The following is a 21,940-nucleotide window of genomic DNA, read 5'->3' as shown; positions in this document are numbered from 1 at the left end:
GACATACGAATGGCTAACAAACACATGAAAAGATGCTCAACATTACTCATTATTAGAGAAATGCAAATCAAAACCACAATGAGGTACCACTTCACACCAGTCAGAATGGCTGCGATCCAAAAGTCTGCAAGCAATAAATGCTGGAGAGGGTGTGGAGAAAAGGGAACCCTCCTACACTGTTGGTGGGAAAGCAAACTAGTACAGCCACTATGGAGAACAGTGTGGAGATTCCTTAAAAAATCGCAAATAGAACTGCCATATGACCCAGCAATCCCACTGCTGGGCATACACACCGAGGAAACCAGAATTGAAAGAGACACATGTACCCCAATGTTCATCGCAGCACTGTTTATAATAGCCAGGACATGGAAACAACCTAGATGTCCATCAGCAGATGAATGGATAAGAAAGCTGTGGTACATATACACAATGGAGTATTACTCAGCCATTAAAAAGAATACATTTGAATCAGTTCTAATGAGGTGGATGAAACTGGAGCCGATTATACAGAGTGAAGTAAGCCAGAAAGAAAAACACCAATACAGTATACTAACACATATATATGGAATTTAGAAAGATGGCAATGATGACCCTGTACGCAAGACAGCAAAAGAGACACAGATGTGTAGAGCGGACTTTTGGACTCTGTGGGAGAGGGAGAGGGTGGGATGATTTGGGAGAATGGCATTGAAACATGTATACTATCATGTAAGAAACGAATTGCCAGTCTATGTCTGATGCAGGATACAGGATGCTTGGGGCTGGTGCACGGGGATGACCCAGAGATATGTTATGGGGAGGGAGGTGGGAGGGGGGTTCATGGTTGGGAACGCATGTACACTCGTGGTGGATTCATGTCAATGTATGGCAAAACCAATACAGTATTGTAAAGTAAAATAAAGTAAAAATAAAAATTAAAAAAAAAGAATATTGATTATTTACTATGTACCAGACATTGCCCTGGGCACTTTAGATGAATTAATCCATTTAATCTTCAAACCAACTCTCCTCTTATTCCCCTTAGCAGACAAGGAAACAGCCTTGGAGAGGTAAAATTCCAAAGTCACACAGCTAGTAAGTGGCTTAGTTATTCATACAAGTGGCCAGGTAGAGATTTAAACTTCTTTCTCTTATGCTATCCTACTGCCAAATAGGAAAAAAAAAAAGGCATACACGTCTTTAATATATATTACATAGGGATGAACCAAACCTTCTGTGCTGTCAAAAAGAATCAGTCTGATTCACAGAGACCTGTGAGTTTGGCTAGTTGATCATGACTTCCATAGGAGACAAATAGGTGGGCAATTTACTAAAGTCTTACTTGATCTGTACAAGGAAAAGAGTTCTAGGTCAAGCAAAAAGAAGTCTAACTTGAAACATCCAAACACAGAATCCAAGCTCCTCAATCACCTCTCAGACTTGAGTCAATTTATACACTGAGAATGAACACTTCTGAATGAAGGGGAGGTTGGGTCCCTGGAGGAATGAACCCATGACACTGCCAAAAATTTACACCACTAATATTTCTCCCAACTTTTTCTAAAAGGACCTACAGCCCTTTACCAGGGTACCTCTGCATTGGGGAAAAAGCAATGAGGCTTTCCAGATAATACCAGACAGGACACTGGCTCTGATCTGACACTAATTCCAAAAGATCCAAAACATTACTGTGGCTCACCAGACAGAGTTGGGGCTTATAAAAGTGAAGTGATCAATGGAGTTTTAGCTCAGGTCCATCACACACAGTGAGCTCAGTGGATCCCTAAACCCATCTCGTGGTTATTTCTCTGGTATAGGAATGCATAATTAGAATACTCAGCAACTGGCAGTCTCCTCATATTGGTCTCCTGACCTATGGAGTGAGGCCTCTTATGGTGGAAAATGCCAAGTGGAAGCCATTAGAACTGTCTCCATCTAGGAAAACAGTAAACCAAAAGCAGTATTGCTTTCCTGAGGGATTGCTGAGGTTAGTGTTACCATCAAGGACTTGATGGAGAAGGCAATGGCACCCCACTCCAGTACTCTTGCCTGGAGAATCCCAGGGATGGGGGAGCCTGGTGGGCTGCTGTCTATGGGGTCGCACAGAGGTGGACACAACTGAAGTGACTTAGCAGCAGCAGCAGCAGCAGCAGCAGCAAGGACTTGAAAAGATGCAAGGATGGTGATTCCACTACATTCAACATGCCTATTTGGCCTGTGCAGAAGACAGATGGATCTTGGAGAAGGACAGCGGATTATCATGAACTTAACCAGGTAGTCTCTCCAACAGCAGCTGCTATACCAGATTCAGTTTTGTTGCTTGAGCAAATGAACACATCCTTTGATACTCGGCATGTATATATTTATCTGGCAAATGCCTTTCTTAAAAACAGTACTGTTAGTAAAGACAAGCAAAACCAGTTTTCTTTCCATTGGCAAGGCCAGCTATATACCTGCACTGTCCTGCCTCAGAGGTAAGCTCAACTCTCCAGTTCTATGTCATAATTTAACCTGTAGGGATCTTGGGCAATTTTCCCTTCCACAAGACATCACATCACATGTCTGTGTGCTCAGTCACTTCAGTCATGTCCAACTCTTTGAGACCCCATGGACTATAGCCTGCCAAGTTCCTCTGTCCATGGGATTCTCCAGGTAAGAATACTGGAGTGGGTTGCCGTGACCTCCTCCAGGGGGTCTTCCCAACCCAGGGATTGAAACCATGTCCCTTATATCTCCTGCACTAGCAGGCAGGTTCTTCACCACCAGTGCCACCTAGGAACCCCACACTGGTCCATTACATGGATATTATGCTTATTAGACCTAGTGGATAAGAGTGAGAAACTACTCTAGGATTATGGATAAGGCATCTGTGTGTCAGGAGACAGGAAATGAATCTGAAAATAAATTTAGGGGCCTTCTATCTCAGTGAGATTTCTAGGGGTGCAGTGGTGGGGGGCTTGTTGAGATACTCCTTCTAACCTCTTGAAGAATAAGTTTTGCATCTGGATCTTCCATAAGCAAAAAGAGGGCCAATGCCTAGGGCCTGTTTGGACATCAAAGGCAACACAGTCCTTATCTGGATGAGCTACTCTCGCCTATTTACCAGGTGATTCAAAAAGTTGCCATTTTGAGTGGAGATCAGAATAGGAGAAGGCCCTGTGTGACACGTCCAGACCACCATATAAGCCACCCTGCCACTTGGGTCATATGACCCATCAGATTCATTGGTGCTTGAAGTGTCAGCGACACAGGGATGGAGCCTTTGGCAGTTCCCCTGAGATGAATCACAGCACAGGTCCTAGGATTTTGGAGCTAATCTCTGCCATCTTCTGCTCTCCTTCTGAGAAACAACTTTTGGTTTGCTACAAAGTCTCAATTTACTCACAGAATTTAAGCATTTTAGATAGTGGAGGAAAATAAAACTTACCAAGGATATCCTCAGTAATGGTGAGTGAACACAGAAGAAGCCAGCCAGCACTGACACAAAATGTGGAAAACGGTAGACCTGCCTTGCAGTGCTGCTTGTAAGGGGCCCAAGTTCTTCTGACGAAGGCTCAGCCTGTGGATGGCGTGAGGCCAGCAGCCACCCTTGCAGCACTGAGACTGGGTCTTCCCAGAGTTGAATTGCTTGAGAATGTGCCCAAAGTGGGCAGTGAACTCCATGCAATCTAAATATTGTTGTTGTTTAGTTGCTAAATCATGTCTGACTCTTTGTGCCCATGGACTGTAGCCCACCAGGCTCCTTTATCCATGGGATTTCCCAGGCAAGAACACTGGAGTGGGTTTGCCATTTCTTACTCTAGGGGATCTTTCCCACCCAGGGATCGAATCTGTATCTCCTGCTTGACAGGCAGACTCTTTATAACTGAGCCACCAGGGCTTGGTGTAAGGCTAAATAAAAGGAAGTGAAAGTGTTAGTCGCTTAGTTGGGTCTGGCTCTTTGAGACCCCATGGACCTGACAGGTTCCTCTGTCCACGGAATTCTCCAGGCAAGAATCCTGGAGCTGGTAGCCATTCCCTCCTCCAGGGGAATCTTCCCAACCCAGGGATCGAACGCCAGTTTCCTGCATTGCAGGCAGGTTCTTTACCATCTGAGCCACCAGGGAAGACCCAAAGCTAAATACTGGAACAAAACTGATAGTCAACAAGTACCATAAGGGAGAGCTGAAGAGAGAGTTCAAGAGAGATGTCACTGTTAAAAGATGTGACCTCAGACCCTATGTGGTGACCTTACACCCTCAGCCCTAGGTGGTGGCCTTGCCCTCTTAGCCCTGGAATCAATTAGGTGGCTCACCTTCTGGAAGCAAAGAGGTGACAGCTTGTCACCCTGAATCTTCCTAGTCTGTGCTCTCTGGGCCTGTGGTGGCAGTGAAAGCTCTGCTGGCTTCTGAACCATTTGGAGGGTCATTCATTGCTTTTCTTAGAAGATATTCACTGCCAAATAGCTTTACTAGCCTGTTTCCTGGCTGGAGAATCCCAGAAATCCAGTCGTCCTTCCTTCCTTTTTTTCTGCCTCTGCCCTGTTCATCCCAAGCTGAAGCTGGCAGTGTTTCTGCTGAGATGGCTGATTGGATCTACAAGTCACATGCCTAATCCTTTTAGCAACTGGTTCTCCAGCCATACACTTGGTGCCCTTTCCAGAGTACATCTCATATTTTGCAATATGCATAGGCTGAAAATTTTCAAAATCTTCATGTTCTAGTTCTTTTCTACTAACAATTCCTTCTTCAAATTCTCTCTTTCCTCTAGCATTTTACTATAAGCATTAAGGGCAAATCAAGTCTCGCTTTTAACACTTGGCTTAGAAGTTTCCTCAGTTAAATATCCCAGTTCATCACTTATAAGCTCTTTCCACCCAAAAGAACAAAATTCAGCCAAATCCTTTGCCACTTTATAAGATTTACCTTTTACCAATTTCCAACAACATATGCCTATCTTCCATCTGGCAGTGTGTGTGTGTTCACTCATATTCAAATCTTTGTGACCCCATGGACTGTACCATCTGAGATCTCACCAAAACCACCTTTAACATTCCTACTTCTACCACAAGTTTCTTTGGGGCAATCTAGACTTTTTCTATCAAGCACCTACAAATCTTTTCAGCCTCTACTTGCTGCCCAATTCAAAGCCACTTCCATGTTTTTTTTTTTAGGTGTTTCTCATAATATCACTCCACTTCCCAGTACAGACAGTTGCAGTTTCCTAGGGCTGTTGTAACAAAGTACCACAAACTGGGTGGCTCAGAACAACAGGAATTTCTTGTCTTGTGGTTCTGGGGGCCGGAAGTCCAAAATCAAGGCATCAGCCAAGTCATGCTCTTTGAAGGTGCTAGGGAGGGATGTGTTCCATGCCCCTCTCCTGGTTTCTGGTGGCCTTAGGCACCTCTTGTCCTATAGAAGCATCCCTCCAATCACATGGTCATCTTTTCCTTGTGTGCCTCCACATGGCCTCTCTTGAGTGTTTGTGTTTGTCTGTGTCTACACTTCTCTTTTTCATAAGAATGCCAGTCATATTGGTTTACTGCTGCTACTGCTAAGTCACTTCAGTCGTGTCTGACTCTGTGTGACCCCATGGACAGCAGCCCACCAGGCTCCTAGGGCCCAACTAATGACCTTGTTTTAGCTTGATTACTTCTGGGAAGATAATATTTCTAAATAAGGTCACAGTCAGAGACAGTGCAGTTTAAGACATTAACATATATTCTTGGACAGACAAAACTTTACCCATACAGGTTCCTTGCAGATTCACATTCTGGCTGGGCTTACCCAGTGAGAGGAGGTGGCTGTAGTTTTCCAACATCACATCTTGGTACAGGCGCCTCTGAGCAGAGTCCAGATGCTGCCACTCCTCCCTGCTGAAGTCCACAGTCACATCCTCAAAGGACACTGACACCTGTAAATAAACATGAAGGACACTGACACCTCTAAACACAATCCCACTCAGGGTGACCAGGTCAGCATGGGAGGATAGGGAAAAGATAGAAAAATGCTTTTAGGATTTTTACCATAATACCCCATAGGCTATGCCTTTTAAATACTTACTTATACATAATGTATAGAATAAAAATATCTACTTATAAATTTCTGCCATCCATTGTATATGAGTCTTTCATTTTAAAAAATTAATTTTCATTAGTTTTCTATAGTAGTATATAACTACTTATACGTAGTAGTGTGTATCGCTGATTAACTTTGCTGTACAGCAGAAACTAACTGAAAAAAAATATACTCCAATAAAAATAAATAAATAAAGTAAATAAAGTGATCGAAAGGGGAAAAAATTGATAATTTTGTCCAGGATTTGAAGTTTATCTTATTTAGTTGCTCATGTTAATGGGAAGTTAGTGTTTATTGCTTTTTGAAGGAGGCATGTATGTTTGTGCTGGGTCTTTGTTCCTGTGTGTGAGCTTTCTCTAGTTGTGGCAAAGTAGGGGCTACTCTCTAGTTGTGGTGCAAGAGCTTTTCATTGCAGTGGTTTCTCTTGCTGCAGAGCACAGGCTATAGAGTGCACAGGCTTCAGTGGTTGGGGTTCACAGGCTCAGAAGTTGTGTCTCACAGGCTCTAGAGCAAGGGTTCAGTAATTGTGGTGCACAGGGTCAGGTGAACATGCTCCCCTGCCTTGACTAGCAGAATATTAACCACTGGACCACCAGGGAAGTCCAGCATGTACACTTTTTTCTCACTTTACATAGCTCCCTGTACTACTGCTTTCATTTAGTCTTTAAAAATATAGGCATTTTCTCTTGATGCCGTTTTGTTTGATCACTTTTAATTCCACAGTTGTCAGAAAATACACTCTGTATGATTTCAACAGATGGTCTATCTAGAAGAATGTTTCAGGTGTCCCTAGAAAACAATGTATATTCAGCTACTGATAGGTTCAGTGTTCTCTAATATTTAAATCAACTTGATTGAGTGTTGTTGAAATTTTATATCACTTTACTCATTTGTCTTCTACTTCTTCAACCAATTATTTGTCAAATTTTTGTTAAAAACTGAAACAGAGATGTTAAAAGTTTATATAGCTATGCAAAGGAACTAGAATACACAAAGCAAGGATTAGCATGGAAGATTTATACTATGTAATATTAAGACTTACTATAAAGCTACAATAATTCAGACAGAATGGTATTGATGTAAGTATAGACACATGTATCAATGAAACAGAATAGAAGGTCCAGAAACAGATTTGCACACATATGGACAACTATTTTTTGACTAAGGTGCCAAAGTGCTTCAATGCGGGAAAGGAAAGTCTTTTTTAAAAACAGTGCTGGAACAAATAGATATAATAAGTTTTGGAGGAAAATACAAACTTATGATTCACACCTCACACCATATACAAAAATTAACCTGAGTGTTATCACCACATTCACAAGCACACACACACACAGAGTAACTCTGTGTGGTGACGGATGTGTTAACTAACTTGATTGTGGTATAAAAGCAGACATACAGATCAATGGGACAGAAGAGAAAGTCCAGAAATAAACCCACACATTTACGGTCAATTAATTTATAAGAAAGATGCCAAGAATATAAAATGGGGGAAAGGACAGTGTCTTCAATAAATGGTTTGGGAAAATTGGACAGCCACATGCAACAAAATGAAACTGGAACACTCTCTTACACCCCCACAAAAGTTAATTCAAAGTGGATTAAAGACTTAACCATAAGACCAGAGACCATACAACTTCTAGATGAAAACACAGGTGGTAAGCTCCTTGATGTAAGTCTTGGAGATGAATTTTTGAATTCGACACCAAAAGCAAGTGCAACAAAAACAAAAAACAAACCGTGGGAATATGCCAAACTAAAAAGTTTATGCAGAGCAAATGAAACCTTCCACAAAATGACAAGACAGCTCACTGACTGGGAAAAATATTTGCAAAGCCTATGTCTGATAAGGGGTTAATAGCCAGACTATGTGGGGCTTCCCTGGTGATTCAGATAGTAAAGAATCTGCCTGCAATGCAGGAGACCCAGGTTTGATATCTAGGTTGGGAAAATCTCCTAAAGAAGGAAATGGCTACCCATTCCAGTATTCTTGCCTGGAGAATTCCATGGACAGAGAAGACTGGTGGACTACAGTCAATGGGGTTACAAAGAGTGGGACATGACTGAGTGACTAACACAACAACAACAACATCCAAAATATGTAAAGAAATCATACAACTTAACAGCAAAAAAAAAAAAAAAATTTGATTAAAAAGCAGTAGAGGATCCGAATAGACATTTCTGTAAAGAAGACACACAAATGGCCAACAGATACATGTAAAGATGCTCAACATCACTAATTATCAGGAAATGCAAATCAAAACCACAGTTAGCTATCACCTCACACCTGTTAGAATGGCTATCATGAAGACAATAAATAACAAGTGTTAATGAGAACATAGAAAAACGGAACTCATGCACTGTCAGCAGAAATGTAAAACTGGGCTTACTGGGTGGTTCAGTGGTAAACAATCTGCCTGCAATGTGGGAGATCTGAGTTTGATCCCTGGGTCGGGAAGATCCCTTGGAGGAGGAAATGGCAATGCACTCCAGTATTCTTGCCTGGAGAATCCTCATGGACAAAGGAGCACGGCAGGCTACAGTACAGTCCATGGGGTTGCAAAGAGTTAGACACGACTGAGCAACTTTCACTTTCATTATGCAAAACAATACAGAACTTCCTTAAAGATTAAAAACAGAACCACCATATGAGCCAGCACTTCTACTTCTGGGTATCTACCTAAGAAATGAATACATTCACTTAAAAAGATATATGCACTCTCCTGTTCATTGCAGTATTGTTTTTTTAAAAGATTGGGTTTTATTTATTTTAGTTATATTGGGTCTTAGATGCAGCATGTGGATCTTTGGTGCATCATTCAGGATCTTCCTCAAGGCATTTGGGCTCAGTAGTTGTGGTGCATGGGCTCTCTAGTTATGGCAAATGGGCTTAGGTGCTCTGCGGCATGTGGGATATTAGTTTCCCAACCAGGGATCAAACCTGCATCCCCTGAATTGCAAGGAAGATTACTTAACACTGTACCACTAGGGAAGTCCCTACAGTATTATTTACAATAGCTAAGATATAAAATCAACCTAAGCATCCACAAATGGAGAAATGGATAAAGAAAATGTGGTATACATACACATACACAATGGAATATTATTTAGCCATAAAAGAAGGAAATCTTGTCATGTGCAACAACATGGATGTACCCTGAGAGCATTATGATAAGTGAAATAAGTCTGTTCAGTCGCTACGTCATGTCCGACTCTTTTCCACCCCATGGACTGCAGCATGCCAGGCCTCCCTGTCCTTCAGTATCTCCCAGAGTCTGTTCAAACTTATGGTCACTGAGTCAGTGATGTCATCCAGTCATCTCATCCTCTGTCACCCCCTTCTTCTTTTGTCTTTAACCATTCCCAGCATCATGGTCTTTTCCAATGAGTCAGATCTTCGCATCAGATGTCCAAAGTATTGGAGCTTCAACTTCAGTATTGGAACTTTAGCATCAGTCCTTCAGTGAATATTTAGGGTTGATTTCTTTTAGGATGGGGCTTCCCTGGTGGCTCAGACAGTAAAGCGTCTGCCTGCAATGCGGGAGACCCAGGTTTGATCCCTGGGTCAGGAAGATCCCCTGGAGAAGGAAATGGCAATCCACTCCAGCACTCTCGCCTGGAAAATCCCATGGACAGAGCCTGATAGGCTACAGTCCATGAGGTCGCAAAGAGTTGTACACGACTGAGCGACTTCACTTTCACTTTCCTTTAGGATTGACAGGTTTGATATCCTTGCAGTTCAAGGGACTCTCAAAGAGTCTCCAGCGCCACAATTTGAAAGCATCAATTCTTCAGCACTCAGCTTTCTTTATGGTTCAATTCTCATTTCCATACATGACTACTGGGAAAATCATAGCCTTGTCTATATGTACCTGATATATGTGGTCCACTGGAGGAGACAATGGAAAACTAGTCCAGTATTCTTCCTACGAGAACCCAATGAACAGTACAAAGAGACAAAAAGATGTGACACTGGAAGATGAGACCCCTCAAATCCGTAGCCCCCTTTGCTACTGGGGAAGACTAGAGAAACAGCTCCAGAAAGAATGAAGAGGCAAGTTCTGGATGTATCTGGTGGTGAAAGTAAAGAATGATGCTATAACAATATTGCATAGGAACCTGGAATGTTAGGTCCATGAATCAAGGTAAACTGGAAGTGGTTAAACAGGAGATGGCAAGAATGAACATCAATATTTTAGGAATCAGGGAACTAAGATGGATCAGAATGGGAGAATTTAATCCAGATAATCATTACATCTACTACTGTAGGCAAGAATCCCTTAGAAGAAATGGAGTAGCCCTCATAGTTAACAAGAGTTTGAAATGCAGTACTTGGGTACAATCTCAAAAACAACAGAAAGATCTCAGTTTGTTTCCAGGGCAAATGATTCAATATTACAGTAATCCAAGCCTATGCCCCAAACACTAATGCCAAAGAAGCTGAAGTTGAACGGTTCTATGAAGCCCTACAAGACCTTCTAGAACTAAAACCAAAAAAAGATGTCTTTTTTCATCACAGGGGATTGGAAGTCAAGAGATACCTGGAATAACAGGCAAATTTGGCCTTAGAGTACTGTCGGTAGCCATGTTAGGCATTATTGACAAAATGGAGGCACAGCCCCAACCCCCTCTCCTCATCCCGCAGGCACAGTCCCGGGATGAAGGAGTTAGGTTTTGTGATTCTGACTTGCTCTTTCCTTTCTTCAGTTGAGTTGGCTGGAAAGAATGTTAAGGTGCTTATTGTTCTTGAGAGAAGCATGAGAAAACACAAAGCCTTCTGCAGTTGTGCCCAGAAAATAATCTATAAAGTAACCAATGACATTTGTTCAAGGATTTTCACAAAGAATGTTCCAGGATGAGCACATAGGCCACAGCTTGAGGCCATGGGAAGGATTGTTATCTGAGACCTGTTTGTGAGGGGAATGTTTATGGCAAAGGAAGTTTGCTGAGCTTAGGGTTTAGGAATCATTAAGAATAGCTAGAAGCCTTTTTAGTAGATACTAGGGGCAAACAGGATTTAGAAAGATAAGAAATAAACTGAGGAATGTGGCATGAGTTACAATGTAATCACAAGTAAACAGGAAGCAGGAACTCTGTTTGAAGGGCAACAATTAGACAATAATCTGGGTAAGGGGGAACTGAAAATGTCAAACCTCTGACCTAATGCTTTTGTCAAAGTATAAAAGAAGACCTGATGCTTGAAATAAACATGTAGTCCCATACCTCAAGTCAGAGGCTACATCATTCTTTGCTGACACTGCTCATCCCTTCAGGCTGATTCCCTGGCTGCTGGAGCTGGACTCCAACAGAGTACAAAATGAAGCAGGACAAGGGGTATCAGAGTTTTCTCAAGAGAACACACTGGTCATGGCAAACACTCTCTTCCAGCAACACAAGAGACAACTCTATACATGGACATCACCAGATGGTCAATACTGAAATCAGATTATATTCTTTGCAGCAAAAAATGGAGAAGCTCTATATAGTCAACAAAAACAAGACCAGGAGCTGACTGTGGCTTACATCATCAGCTCCTTATTGCAAAATTTAGACTTAAACTGAAGAAAGTAGAGAAAACGATTAGGCCATACAGGTATCAGTTCAGTTCAGTTCAGTCGCTCAGTTGTACCCAACTCTTTGCAACCCCATGAATCACAGCACGCCAGGCCTCCCTGTCCATCACCAACTCCCGGAGTTCACTCAGACTCATGTCCATCGAGTCAGTAATACCATCCAGCCACCTCATCCTCTGTCATCCCCTTCTCCTCCTGGCCCCAATCCCTCCCAGCATCAAAGTCTTTTCCAATGAGTCAACTCTTCGCATGAGATGGCCAAAGTACTGGAGTTTCAGCTTTTGCATCATTCCTTCCAAAGAAATCCCAGGGCTGATCTCCTTCAGAATGGACTGGTTGGATCTCCTTGCAGTCCAAGGGACTCTCAAGAGTCTTCTCCAACACCACAGTTCAAAAGCATCCATTCTTCAGCGCTCAGCCTTCTTCACAGTCCAACTCTCACATCCATACATGACTACTGGAAAAACCATAGCCTTGACTAGACGGACCTTAGTTGGCAAAGTAATGTCTCTGATTTTGAATATACTATCTAGGTTGGTCATAACTTTTCTTCCAAGGAGTAAGCGTCTTTTAATTTCATGGCTGCAGTCACCATCTGCAGTGATTTTGATCATGAACTCCTTATTATCAAATTCAGACTTAAATTGAAGAAAGTAGGGAAAACCGCTAGACCATTCAGGTATGACCTAAATCAAATCCCTTATGATTATACAGTGGGAAGTGAGAAATAGATTTAAGGGACTAGATCTGATAGATAGAGGGCCTGATGAACTATGGATGGAGGTTCGTGACATTGTACAGGAGACAGGGATCAAGACCATTCCCACGGAAAAGAAATGCAAAAAAGCAAAATGGCTGTCTGGGGAGGCCTTACAAATAGCTGTGAAAAGATGAGAAGCAAAAAGCAAAGGAGAAAAGGAAAGATATAAGCATCTGAATGCAGAGTTCCAAAGAATAGCAAGAAGAGATAAGAAAGCCTTCTTCAGTGATCAATGCAAAGAAATAGAGGAAAACAACAGAATGCGAAAGACTAGAGATCTCTTCAAGAAAATTAGAGCTACCAAGGGAACATTTCATGCAAAGATGGGCTCGATAAAGGACAGAAATGGTATGGACCATTCAGGTATGACCTAAGTCAAGTCCCTTATACAGTGGAGGTGATGAATAGATTCAAGGGATTAGATTTGGCAGACAGAATGTCTGAAGAACAATGGACAGAGGTTTGTAACACTGTACAGGAGGCGGTGACCAAAACTATCCCAAAGGAAAAAAAAAATGCAAGAAGGCAAAGTGTTTGTCTAAGGAGACTTTACAAATAGTTGAGGAGATAAGAGAAGCAAAAGGCAAGAGAGAAAGGGAAAGATATACCCAACTGAATGCAGAGTTCCAGAGAATAACAAGGAGAGATAAGAGGGGGTTCTTAAGTGAACAATGCAAAGATATAGAGGAAAACAATAGAATGGGAAAGACTAGATATCTCTTCAAGAAGACTGGAGATATCAAGGGACCATTTCATGCAAGCATGAGCATGATAAAGGACAAAAACAGTAAGGACCTAACAGAAGCAGAAGACATTCAGAAGAGGTGGCAAGAATACATAGAACAACTACATTAAAAAGGTCTTAAAGACCTTGATAACCATGATCGTGTGGTCACTCACCTAGAGTCAGACATCCTGGAGTGTGAAGTCAAGTGGGCCTTAGAAAGCATTGCCACGAACAAAACAGAGTGGAGGTGATGGAATTCCAGCTGAGCTATTTCAAATCCTAAATGATGCTGTGAAAGTGCTGCACTCAATATGCCACCAAATTTGGAAAACTCAGCAGTGGCCACAGGATTGGAAAAGTAGGGCAATCCCAAAGAAGCACAGTGCCAAAGAATGTTCAAACTACCACACAGTTGCACTCATTTCACATGCTAGCAAGATAATGCTCAAAATTCTTCAGGCTAGGCTTCAGCAGTATGTGAACCTAGAACTTCCAGTTGTACAAGCTAGTCTTAGAAAAGGCAGAGGAACCAGATATCAAATTGCCAACATTCACTGGCTCATAGAGAAAGCAAGAGAATTCCAGAAAAATATATACTTCTGCTTCATTGACTATACTAAAGCCTTTGACTGTGTGAATGACAATAAACTGTGGAAAATTCTTAAAGAGATGGGAATACCAGATCACCTCACTTGTCTCCTGAGAAACCTGTATGCAGGCCAGGCAGCAACAGTTAGAACTGGACATGGAACAACGGACTGATTCAAAATTGGGAAAGGAGTACGACAAGGCTGTATATCATCAAACTTCTTCACCTTTTGTCCACCACCCACTCTTGCCTCTGGCAGCCACCAACTGTTCTCTGTATCTCTGAGCTCTGTTTGTCTTCCATTTTTCTTAGTTCTACATAAAGTGAGATCATATGGAATTTTCTTTCTTTGACTTATCTCAAAAGAATCAATTCTTCAGCACTCAGCCTTCTTTATGGTCCAACTCTCACATGTGTACATGACTACTGGAAAAACCATAGCTTTGACTATATGGACCTCTGTTGGGAAAGCAATGTCTCTGCTTCTTAATATGCTGTCTAGGTTTGTCATAGCTTTCCTCGCAAGGAGCAAGTGTCTTTTAATTTCATGGCTGCAGTGACTGTCTATAGTGATTCTGGAGCCCCCCAAAAATAAAGTCTGACACTGTTTCCCCATCTATTTGCCATGAAGTGATGGGACCAGATGCCATGATCCTAGTTTTCCGAATGTTGAGCTTTAAGCCAACTTTTTCACTCTCCTCTTTCACTTTCATCAAGAGGCTCTTTAGTTCTTCACTTTCTGCCATAAGGGTAGTGTCATCTGCATATCTGAGGTTATTGATATTTCTCCCGGCAATCTTGATTCCAGCTTGTGCTTCCTCCAGCCCAGGGTTTCTCATGATGTACTCTGCATATAAGTTAAATAAGCAGGGCGACAATATACAACCTTGACGTACTCCTTTTCCTATTTGGAACCAGTCTGTTGTTCCATGTCCAGTTCTAACTGTTGCTTCCTGACCTGCATACACATTTCTCAGGAGGCAAGACAGGTGGTTTGGTATTCCTATCTCTTTTAAAATTTTCCAAAGTTTATCGTGATCCACACAGTCAAAGACTTTGGCATAGTCAGTAAAGCAGAAATAAATGTTTTTCTGTAACTCTCTTGCTTTTTCCATGATCCAGCAGATGATGTCAATTTGATCTCTGGTTCCTCTGCCTTTTCTAAAACCAGCTTGAACATCTGGAAGTTCACGGTTCACGTACTGTTGAAGCTTGGCTTGGAGAATTTTGAGCATTACTTTGCTAGTGTGTGAGATGAGTGCAACTGTGCGGTAGTTTGAGCATTCTTTGGCATTGCCTTTCTTTGGGACTGGAATGAAAACTGACCTTTTCAAGTCCTGTGGCCACTGCTGAGTTTTCCAAATTTGCTGGCATATTGAGTGCAGCACTTTCACAGCATCATCTTTTAGGATTTGAAATAGCTCAACTGGAATTCCATCACCTCCACTAGCTTTGTTTGTAGTGATACTTCCTAAGGCCCACTTGATTTCACATTCCAGGAAGTTTGCTAATCAACTGACCTTAAAACAAGGAGATTGTTTGGAATGTCTGGGTAGGGGTAATGTAAAGAGTCCTTAAAAGTGTAGGAGTGAGGTAGGAGAGAAGTTTAGAGTGATGTAGCATGATAAGAACCAACTGACTGTTGCTGGTATTAAAGATGAAGAGAATGATATCAAGGAATATTTGTGACCTTTAAAAGCTAGAAAGAGCAGGGAAATTGATTTTTCCCTTGAGCCTTCAGAAAAGAACCCATCCACGTTTCTCTGGTGGCTCAGTAGTAAAGAATCTGCTTGCCAATGCAGGAGACAAGGTTTGATCCCTGATGTGGGAAGATCCCACATGCTGCAGAGCAACTAGGCCCATGTGCCACAACTACTGAGCCCATGCTCTAGAGCCTGGGAACTGCAAATACTGAGCCCATGTGCCTCATCTAAGGAAGCCCACACACCTGGAGCCTGTCCTCTGCAACAAAAGAAGCCTCCACAATGAGAAGTCCACACTGCAATGAAGAGTAGCCCCCACTTGCCCCAACTAGAGAAAAGGCAACACACCAACGAAGACCCAGCACAGACAAAATAAATAAAAATTTTTAAAAAAGGAACCCATTCCTGCCAACATCTTGACTTTAGCCTAGTGAGATCCATTTAGGACTTCAGAACTACAAGATTTAAAATTTCTGTTGTTTTAAGCCACTGACTTTATGGCAGTTTGTTACAGCAGTAATAGACAACTAACAGAGACAAATTAAGGAGATTTGAGAAAAGTCTTTGGAATCAGTAGTGGAAATGTTGACCAAATTGTATGTTCAATAAATGGTCCTTCACTTTATTGCCAGTCAATGAGGAGAACACTGACTTGATGGACATGAGTTTGAGCAAGCTTGGGGAGTTGGTGATGGACAGGAAGTGTGGCAGTATATGGGGTCGCAAAGAGTTGGACCTGACTGAGTGACTGAACTGAACTGAATGAGGAGCAACTGGAAAAATGATTACATACCAAGTACCATGAAGCAGATTTAAAGACAGCTGCCTGAACACAGTGTTATGGTTAGTCCTAATTCTTATCCAAGCGGGGATTTCCTCACCAATCTTGTGTTCAGTCTCAAGTCCACGTTATGTGACAACTAGCATGGGCATTCCTCAGAGACACTGTGGGTACTCAAGATCACCAAAATAAAATGAATATCGCAATAAAGTGAGACACATTTTTCGGTTTCCCAGGGCATATAAAAGTTACATTTATTGTAACTGTATTCATGTTGTAGTCTGTTTAAGTGTTCAACAGCATTGTATCTTTAAAAACAATGTAAATTAATTACTTAAAAATACTTTATTCCTAAAGGTTGTTTAGTTGGTTTCTCTTGTTTCTTGAGGTAGGCTTGTATTGCTAAGAACCTCCCTCTTAGCACTGCTTTTACTGAATCCCACAGGTTTTGGATTATCGTGTTTTCATTTTCATTTGTTTCTATGCATATTTTGATTTACTTTTTGATTTTTTCCATGATATGCTGGTTATTCAGAGGTGTGTGGTTTAGTCTCCATATGTTTGTGTTTTTTTATGGTTTTTTTCCCTGTAGTTGACATCTAATCTTACCACATTGTGATCAGAAAAGATGCTTGAAATTATTTCAATTTTTTAAAATTTACCAAAGCTAGATTTATGGCCCAGGATCTGATCTGTCCTGGAAAATGTTCCATGTGCACTTGAGAAAAAGGTGAATTCCACTGATTTAGGGTGAAATGCCCTGTAGATATCAATTAGGTCTAACTCCATTGTATCATTTAAAGCTTGTATTTCCTTGCTGATTTTCTGCTTGGTTGATCTATGCATAGGTGTGAGTGGGGTATTAAAGTCTCCCACTATTACTGTATTACTGTTAATTTCCCCTTTCAAACTTGTTAGCATTTGGCTTATGTATTGAGGTGCTCCTATGTTGGGTGCATATATATTTATAATTGTTATTTCTTCTTCTTGGATTGATCCTTTGATCATTATGTAGTGTCTTTCTTTGTCTCTTATCATGGTTTTTATTTCAAAGCCTATTTTATCTGATATAAGTATTGCTACTCCGGCTTTCTTTTGGTCTCCATTTGCATGAAATATCTTTTTCCAGCCCCTCACTTTCAGTCTGTATGTGTCCCTTGTTTTGAAGTGCGTCTCTTATAAACAGCATATATAAGGGTCTTGTTTTTGATTCATTCAGCCAGTCTTTGTCTTTTGGCTGAAGTATTTAACCTATTTACATTTAAGGTAATAATTGATAAGTATTATCCCGTTATCATTTACTTTGTTATTCTGGGTTAATTTAAATAAATCTTTTCTGTGTTTCCTGTCTAGAGAAGATACTTTAGCATTTGCTGAAGAGCTGGTTTGGTGGTGCTTAATTCCCTCAGCTTTTGCTTGTCTGTAAAGCTTTTGATTTCTCCTTCATATCTGAATGAGATCCTTGCTGAGTGGAGTCATCTTGCTTGTAGGCTTTTCTCTTTCATCACTTTAAGTATGTCCTGCCATTCCCTTCTGGCCTGAACAGTTTCTATTGAAAGATCATCTTTATCCTTATGGGGATTCCCCTTTTGTGTTATTGTTGCTTTTCCCCTGCTGCTTTTAATGTTTGCTCTTTGTGTTTAACTTTTGTTAGTTCAATTAATAAGGGTCTTGGGGTGTTTTGCCTTGGGTTTATCCTGTTTGGGACTGATTGCGTTTCTTGGACTTGGGTGGCTATTTCCTTCCCCATTTTAGGGAAGCTTTTGACTATGATCTCAAGTATTTTCCCATGCTCTTTCTTTTTGTCTTCTTATGGGACTCCTATGATTCGAATGTTGGGGCACTTAACATTGTCCCAGAACTCTCTCAGATTGTCCTCATTTCTTTTAATTCTTTTTTCTTTTTTTCCTCTCTGCTTCATTTATTTTCACCATTCTATCTTCCATAGCTAGGACACAGAAGCAATCTAGATGTCCACCAGCAGATGAATGGATAAGGAAGCTGTGGTACATATATACAATGGAATACTACTCAGTTATAATGCATTTGAGTCAGTTCTAATGAGGTGGATGAAACTGGAGCCTATTATACAGAGTGAAGTAAGTCATAAAGAAAAACACCAATACAGTATATTAACACATGTATATGGAATTTAGAAAGATGGTAATGATGACCCTATATGCAAGGCAGCAAAAGAGACACAGGTGTAAAGAACAGACTTTTGCACTATGTCGGAGAAGGCATGGGTGGGATGATATGAGAGAATAGCATCGAAACATGTACATTACCATATGTAATGCAGATGACCAGTGCAAATTCATTGCATGAAACACGGCACTGAAAGCCAGTGCTCTGGGACAACCCAGAGGGAGGGGGTGAGGAGTGAGGTGGGAGGGGGGTTCAGGATGGGGGGACACGTGTACCTGTGGCTGATTCATGTCGATGTGTGGCAAAAATCACCACGATATTGTAAAGTAATTATCTTCCAATTAAAATAAATCAATTTTAAAAAAGAAAATACTTTACTCCTAAAGGGCTTCCCAGGTAAAGAATCTGCCTGCCAGTGCAGGAGATGTAAGAGACAATGGGTCAGGAAGATCCCTTGGTGCAGTAAATGGCAACCCACGCCAGTATTCTGCCTGGAAAAACCCATGGACAGAGGAGTCCTGTGGGTTACAATCCAAGGGATAGCAAAGAGTTGAACATTGGGCATAGCACAGCACTTATTCCTAAAAGATGCTAACCCTTATCTGGGCCTTTGGTGAGTCATAATCATTTTGCCGATGGAGGGTCTTGCCTTGATGTTGATGGGTGCTGACTGATCGGGATGGTGGCTCCTGAAGGTTGGGGTGGCTGTGGCAATTTTTTAAAATAAGACACAAATGAAGTTTGCCTCACTGATCCTTCCTTTCATGAACAACTTCTCTGTAGCATCTGATGTTGTCTGACACATTTTACCCATAATAGAACTTTCAAAATGTGAGTTAATCCTCCAAAACTCTGCCACTGTTTATCAACTAACTATGTCATACACTAAACTTTTTGTTATCATTTCAACAATCTTCACAGCATCTTCACCGGGAATAGATTCTATTTCAAGAAACCACTTTCTTTCCTCACACGTAAGAAGCAGCTCCTCATCTATTCAAGTTTCACAATGAGATTGCAACAGTTCAGTCACATCTTCAGGCTCTATTTCAAATTCTAATTCTCTTGCTATTTCTAATATCTGCAGTTACTTCCTTCAGTGAAGTCCTGAAACCCTCAAAGTCAACCATGATGTTTGGAATCCACATCTTCCCAACTCCAGTTAATGTTGATGTTTTGACTCCTCCTCCCATGAGTCATGAATGCTTTTAATGACATCTAGAATGGTGAATCCTTTTCAGAAGATTTTCAATTGCCTTTGCCCAGATCTATCCAAGAAATCACTACCTACAGCAGCTAAAGCATTATGAGATGCATTTCTTTTTTATTTATTTACTTATTTTAATATAAATTTATTTATTTTAATTGAAGGCTAATTACTTTACAATATTGTATTGATTTTGCCATACATCAACATGAATCTGCCACAGGTGTACACGTGTTCCCCATCCTGAACCCCCCTCCCACCTCCCTCCCCATACCATCCTTCTGGGTCATCCCAGTGCACCCGCCCCAAGCATCCTGTATCATGCATCGAACCTGGACTGGCGATTCATTTCACATATGATATTATACATGTTTCAATGCCATGTACTTCTTAAATAATAAGACTTAAGCTGAAATTACTCCTTTATCCATGGATTGTAGAACTGCTATTGTGCTAGCAGGCACAAAAACATTAATCTCATTGTACATCTCTATTTCAAATCCTAAAAGATGATGCTGTTAAAGTGCTGCACTTCATATGCCTGCAAATATGGAAAAAAGCAGTGGCCACAGGACTGGAAAAGGTCAGTCTTCATTTCAGTCCCAAAGAAGGGCAATGTCAAATAATGTCCAGACTACAGTACAATTGCATTCAATTCACATGCTATCAAACTAATTGCTCAAAATTCTCCAAGCCAGGCGTCAACAGTACAAGAACTGAGAACTTCCAGAAGTTCAAGATAGATTTAGAAAAGGCAGAATAATCAGAGATTAAATTGCCAACATCTGTTGTATCATTGAAAAAGCAAGAGAATTCCAGAAAAACATCTACTGCTTCATTGACTACGCTAAAGCCTCTGACTGTGTGGATCACAACAAATTGGAAAATTCCTAAAGAGACAGGAATACCAGACCACCTTACCTGCCTCCTGAGAAACCTGTATGCAGGCCAAGAAGCAACAGGTAGAACTGGACATGGAACAACGGACTGGTTGTAAATTGGGAAAGGAGTACATCAAGGCTGTATATTGTCACCCTGATTATTTAAGTTATATCCAGAGTACATCATGTGAAATGCTTGGCTGGATGAAGCATAAGCTGGAAAGATTGCTGGGAGAAATATCAATAACCTCAGATATGCAGATGACACCACCCTTATGGCAGAAACCGAAGAGGACCTAAAGAGCCTCTTGATGAAGGTGAAAGAGGAGAGTGAAAAAGCTGGCTTAAATCTTAACATTCAAAAAACAAAGATCATTGTATCCAGTCCCATGGGCTACATGGGAAAACAATGAAAACAGTGACAGACATTATTTTCTTGGGCTCCAAAATCACTGCAGATGATGACTGCAGCTGCGAAATTAAAAGATGCTTGTTCTTTGAAAGGAAAGCTATGACAAACCTAGACAGGATATTAAAAAGCAGAGACATTACTTTGCCTACAAAGGTCTGTCTAGTCAAAGCTACGGTTTTTCCTGTAGTCATGTATGGATGTGACAGTTGAACCATAAAGAAAGCTGAGTGCCAAAGAATTGATGCTTTTGAGTCAAAGACTCTTGAGAGTCCCTGGGGCTGCAAGGACATCAAACCAGTCAATCCTAAAGGAAATCCATCCTGAGTATTCATTAGAGGGGCTGATGCTAAAGCTGAAGCTGCAATACTTTCACCACCTGATGTGAAGTGCCAATTCATTAGAAAAGACCCTGATGCTGGGAAAAAATTGAAGGTAGGAGGGGAAGGGATGATAGAGGATGAGACGGTTAGATGTCCATCACTGATTCAGTGGACATGAATTTGAGCAAGCTCTGGGAGATGGTGAAGGACAGGGAAGCCTGGTGTGCTGCAGTCTATGGGGTCACAAAGAGTTGGACACAACTGAGCAACTGAGCAAGAGCAACAACATCTCCATTATAGCTTTTGTGTATTGCTACATTGCCAGTGAGCAGTAATATTATGAAAACAATCTTTTCTGAGCAATAGTTCTCAACAGTGGACTTACAATATTCAGTAAACCATGTTGTAAACAGATGTGCTGTCATCCAGGTTTTGTTGTTCCACCTACAGAGGACAGGCAGAGTAGATTTACCATAATTCTTAAGAGCACTAGGATTTTCAGAATGGTCAGTGAGCACTGGCTTCTTCTTAAAGTTATTAGCTGCACTAGTCCCTACAAAAGAGCCAGCCTGTCCTGAGAATCTTTGAAGCCAGGCACTTCTCGCCAACTATCAAAGTCCTAGATGGTGTCTTCCTCTGATATAAAGCTGTTTCATGTACAGTGGAAAACTGCTGTTTGGTGTAGCCATCTTTATTAGTTATTCTAACTGGATCTTCTGGATAAGTTGCTGCAGCTTCTACATTAGCACTTGCTTCTTCTTCTTGTGCTTTTATGTTCCAGAGACAGCTTTCCTTAACCCTCAT

At 41.2% G+C, this 21,940-nt stretch overlaps 1 protein-coding gene across 1 annotated transcript in view; it reads right to left on the bottom strand.

The window, feature by feature from the left end:
* Positions 1-21,940, bottom strand: part of ZNF81 (zinc finger protein 81) — a 41,932-nt gene extending 19,992 nt beyond the window's left edge. Inside the window, exons 1-2 of the mRNA XM_052662701.1 lie at positions 21,797-21,940; positions 5,745-5,871 (exon numbers count right to left, since the gene is read on the bottom strand). Of these exons, the coding sequence (XP_052518661.1) occupies positions 5,745-5,871; positions 21,797-21,940 (271 nt within the window). The remainder of the gene's footprint in view (positions 1-5,744; positions 5,872-21,796) is intronic.

Source organism: Budorcas taxicolor, chromosome X, assembly GCF_023091745.1.
Source record: "Budorcas taxicolor isolate Tak-1 chromosome X, Takin1.1, whole genome shotgun sequence".
Lineage (NCBI taxonomy): Eukaryota > Metazoa > Chordata > Mammalia > Artiodactyla > Bovidae > Budorcas > Budorcas taxicolor.
Note: the sequence above shows the minus strand (reverse complement) of the source record. Positions and strands in the feature narration are given on the sequence as shown.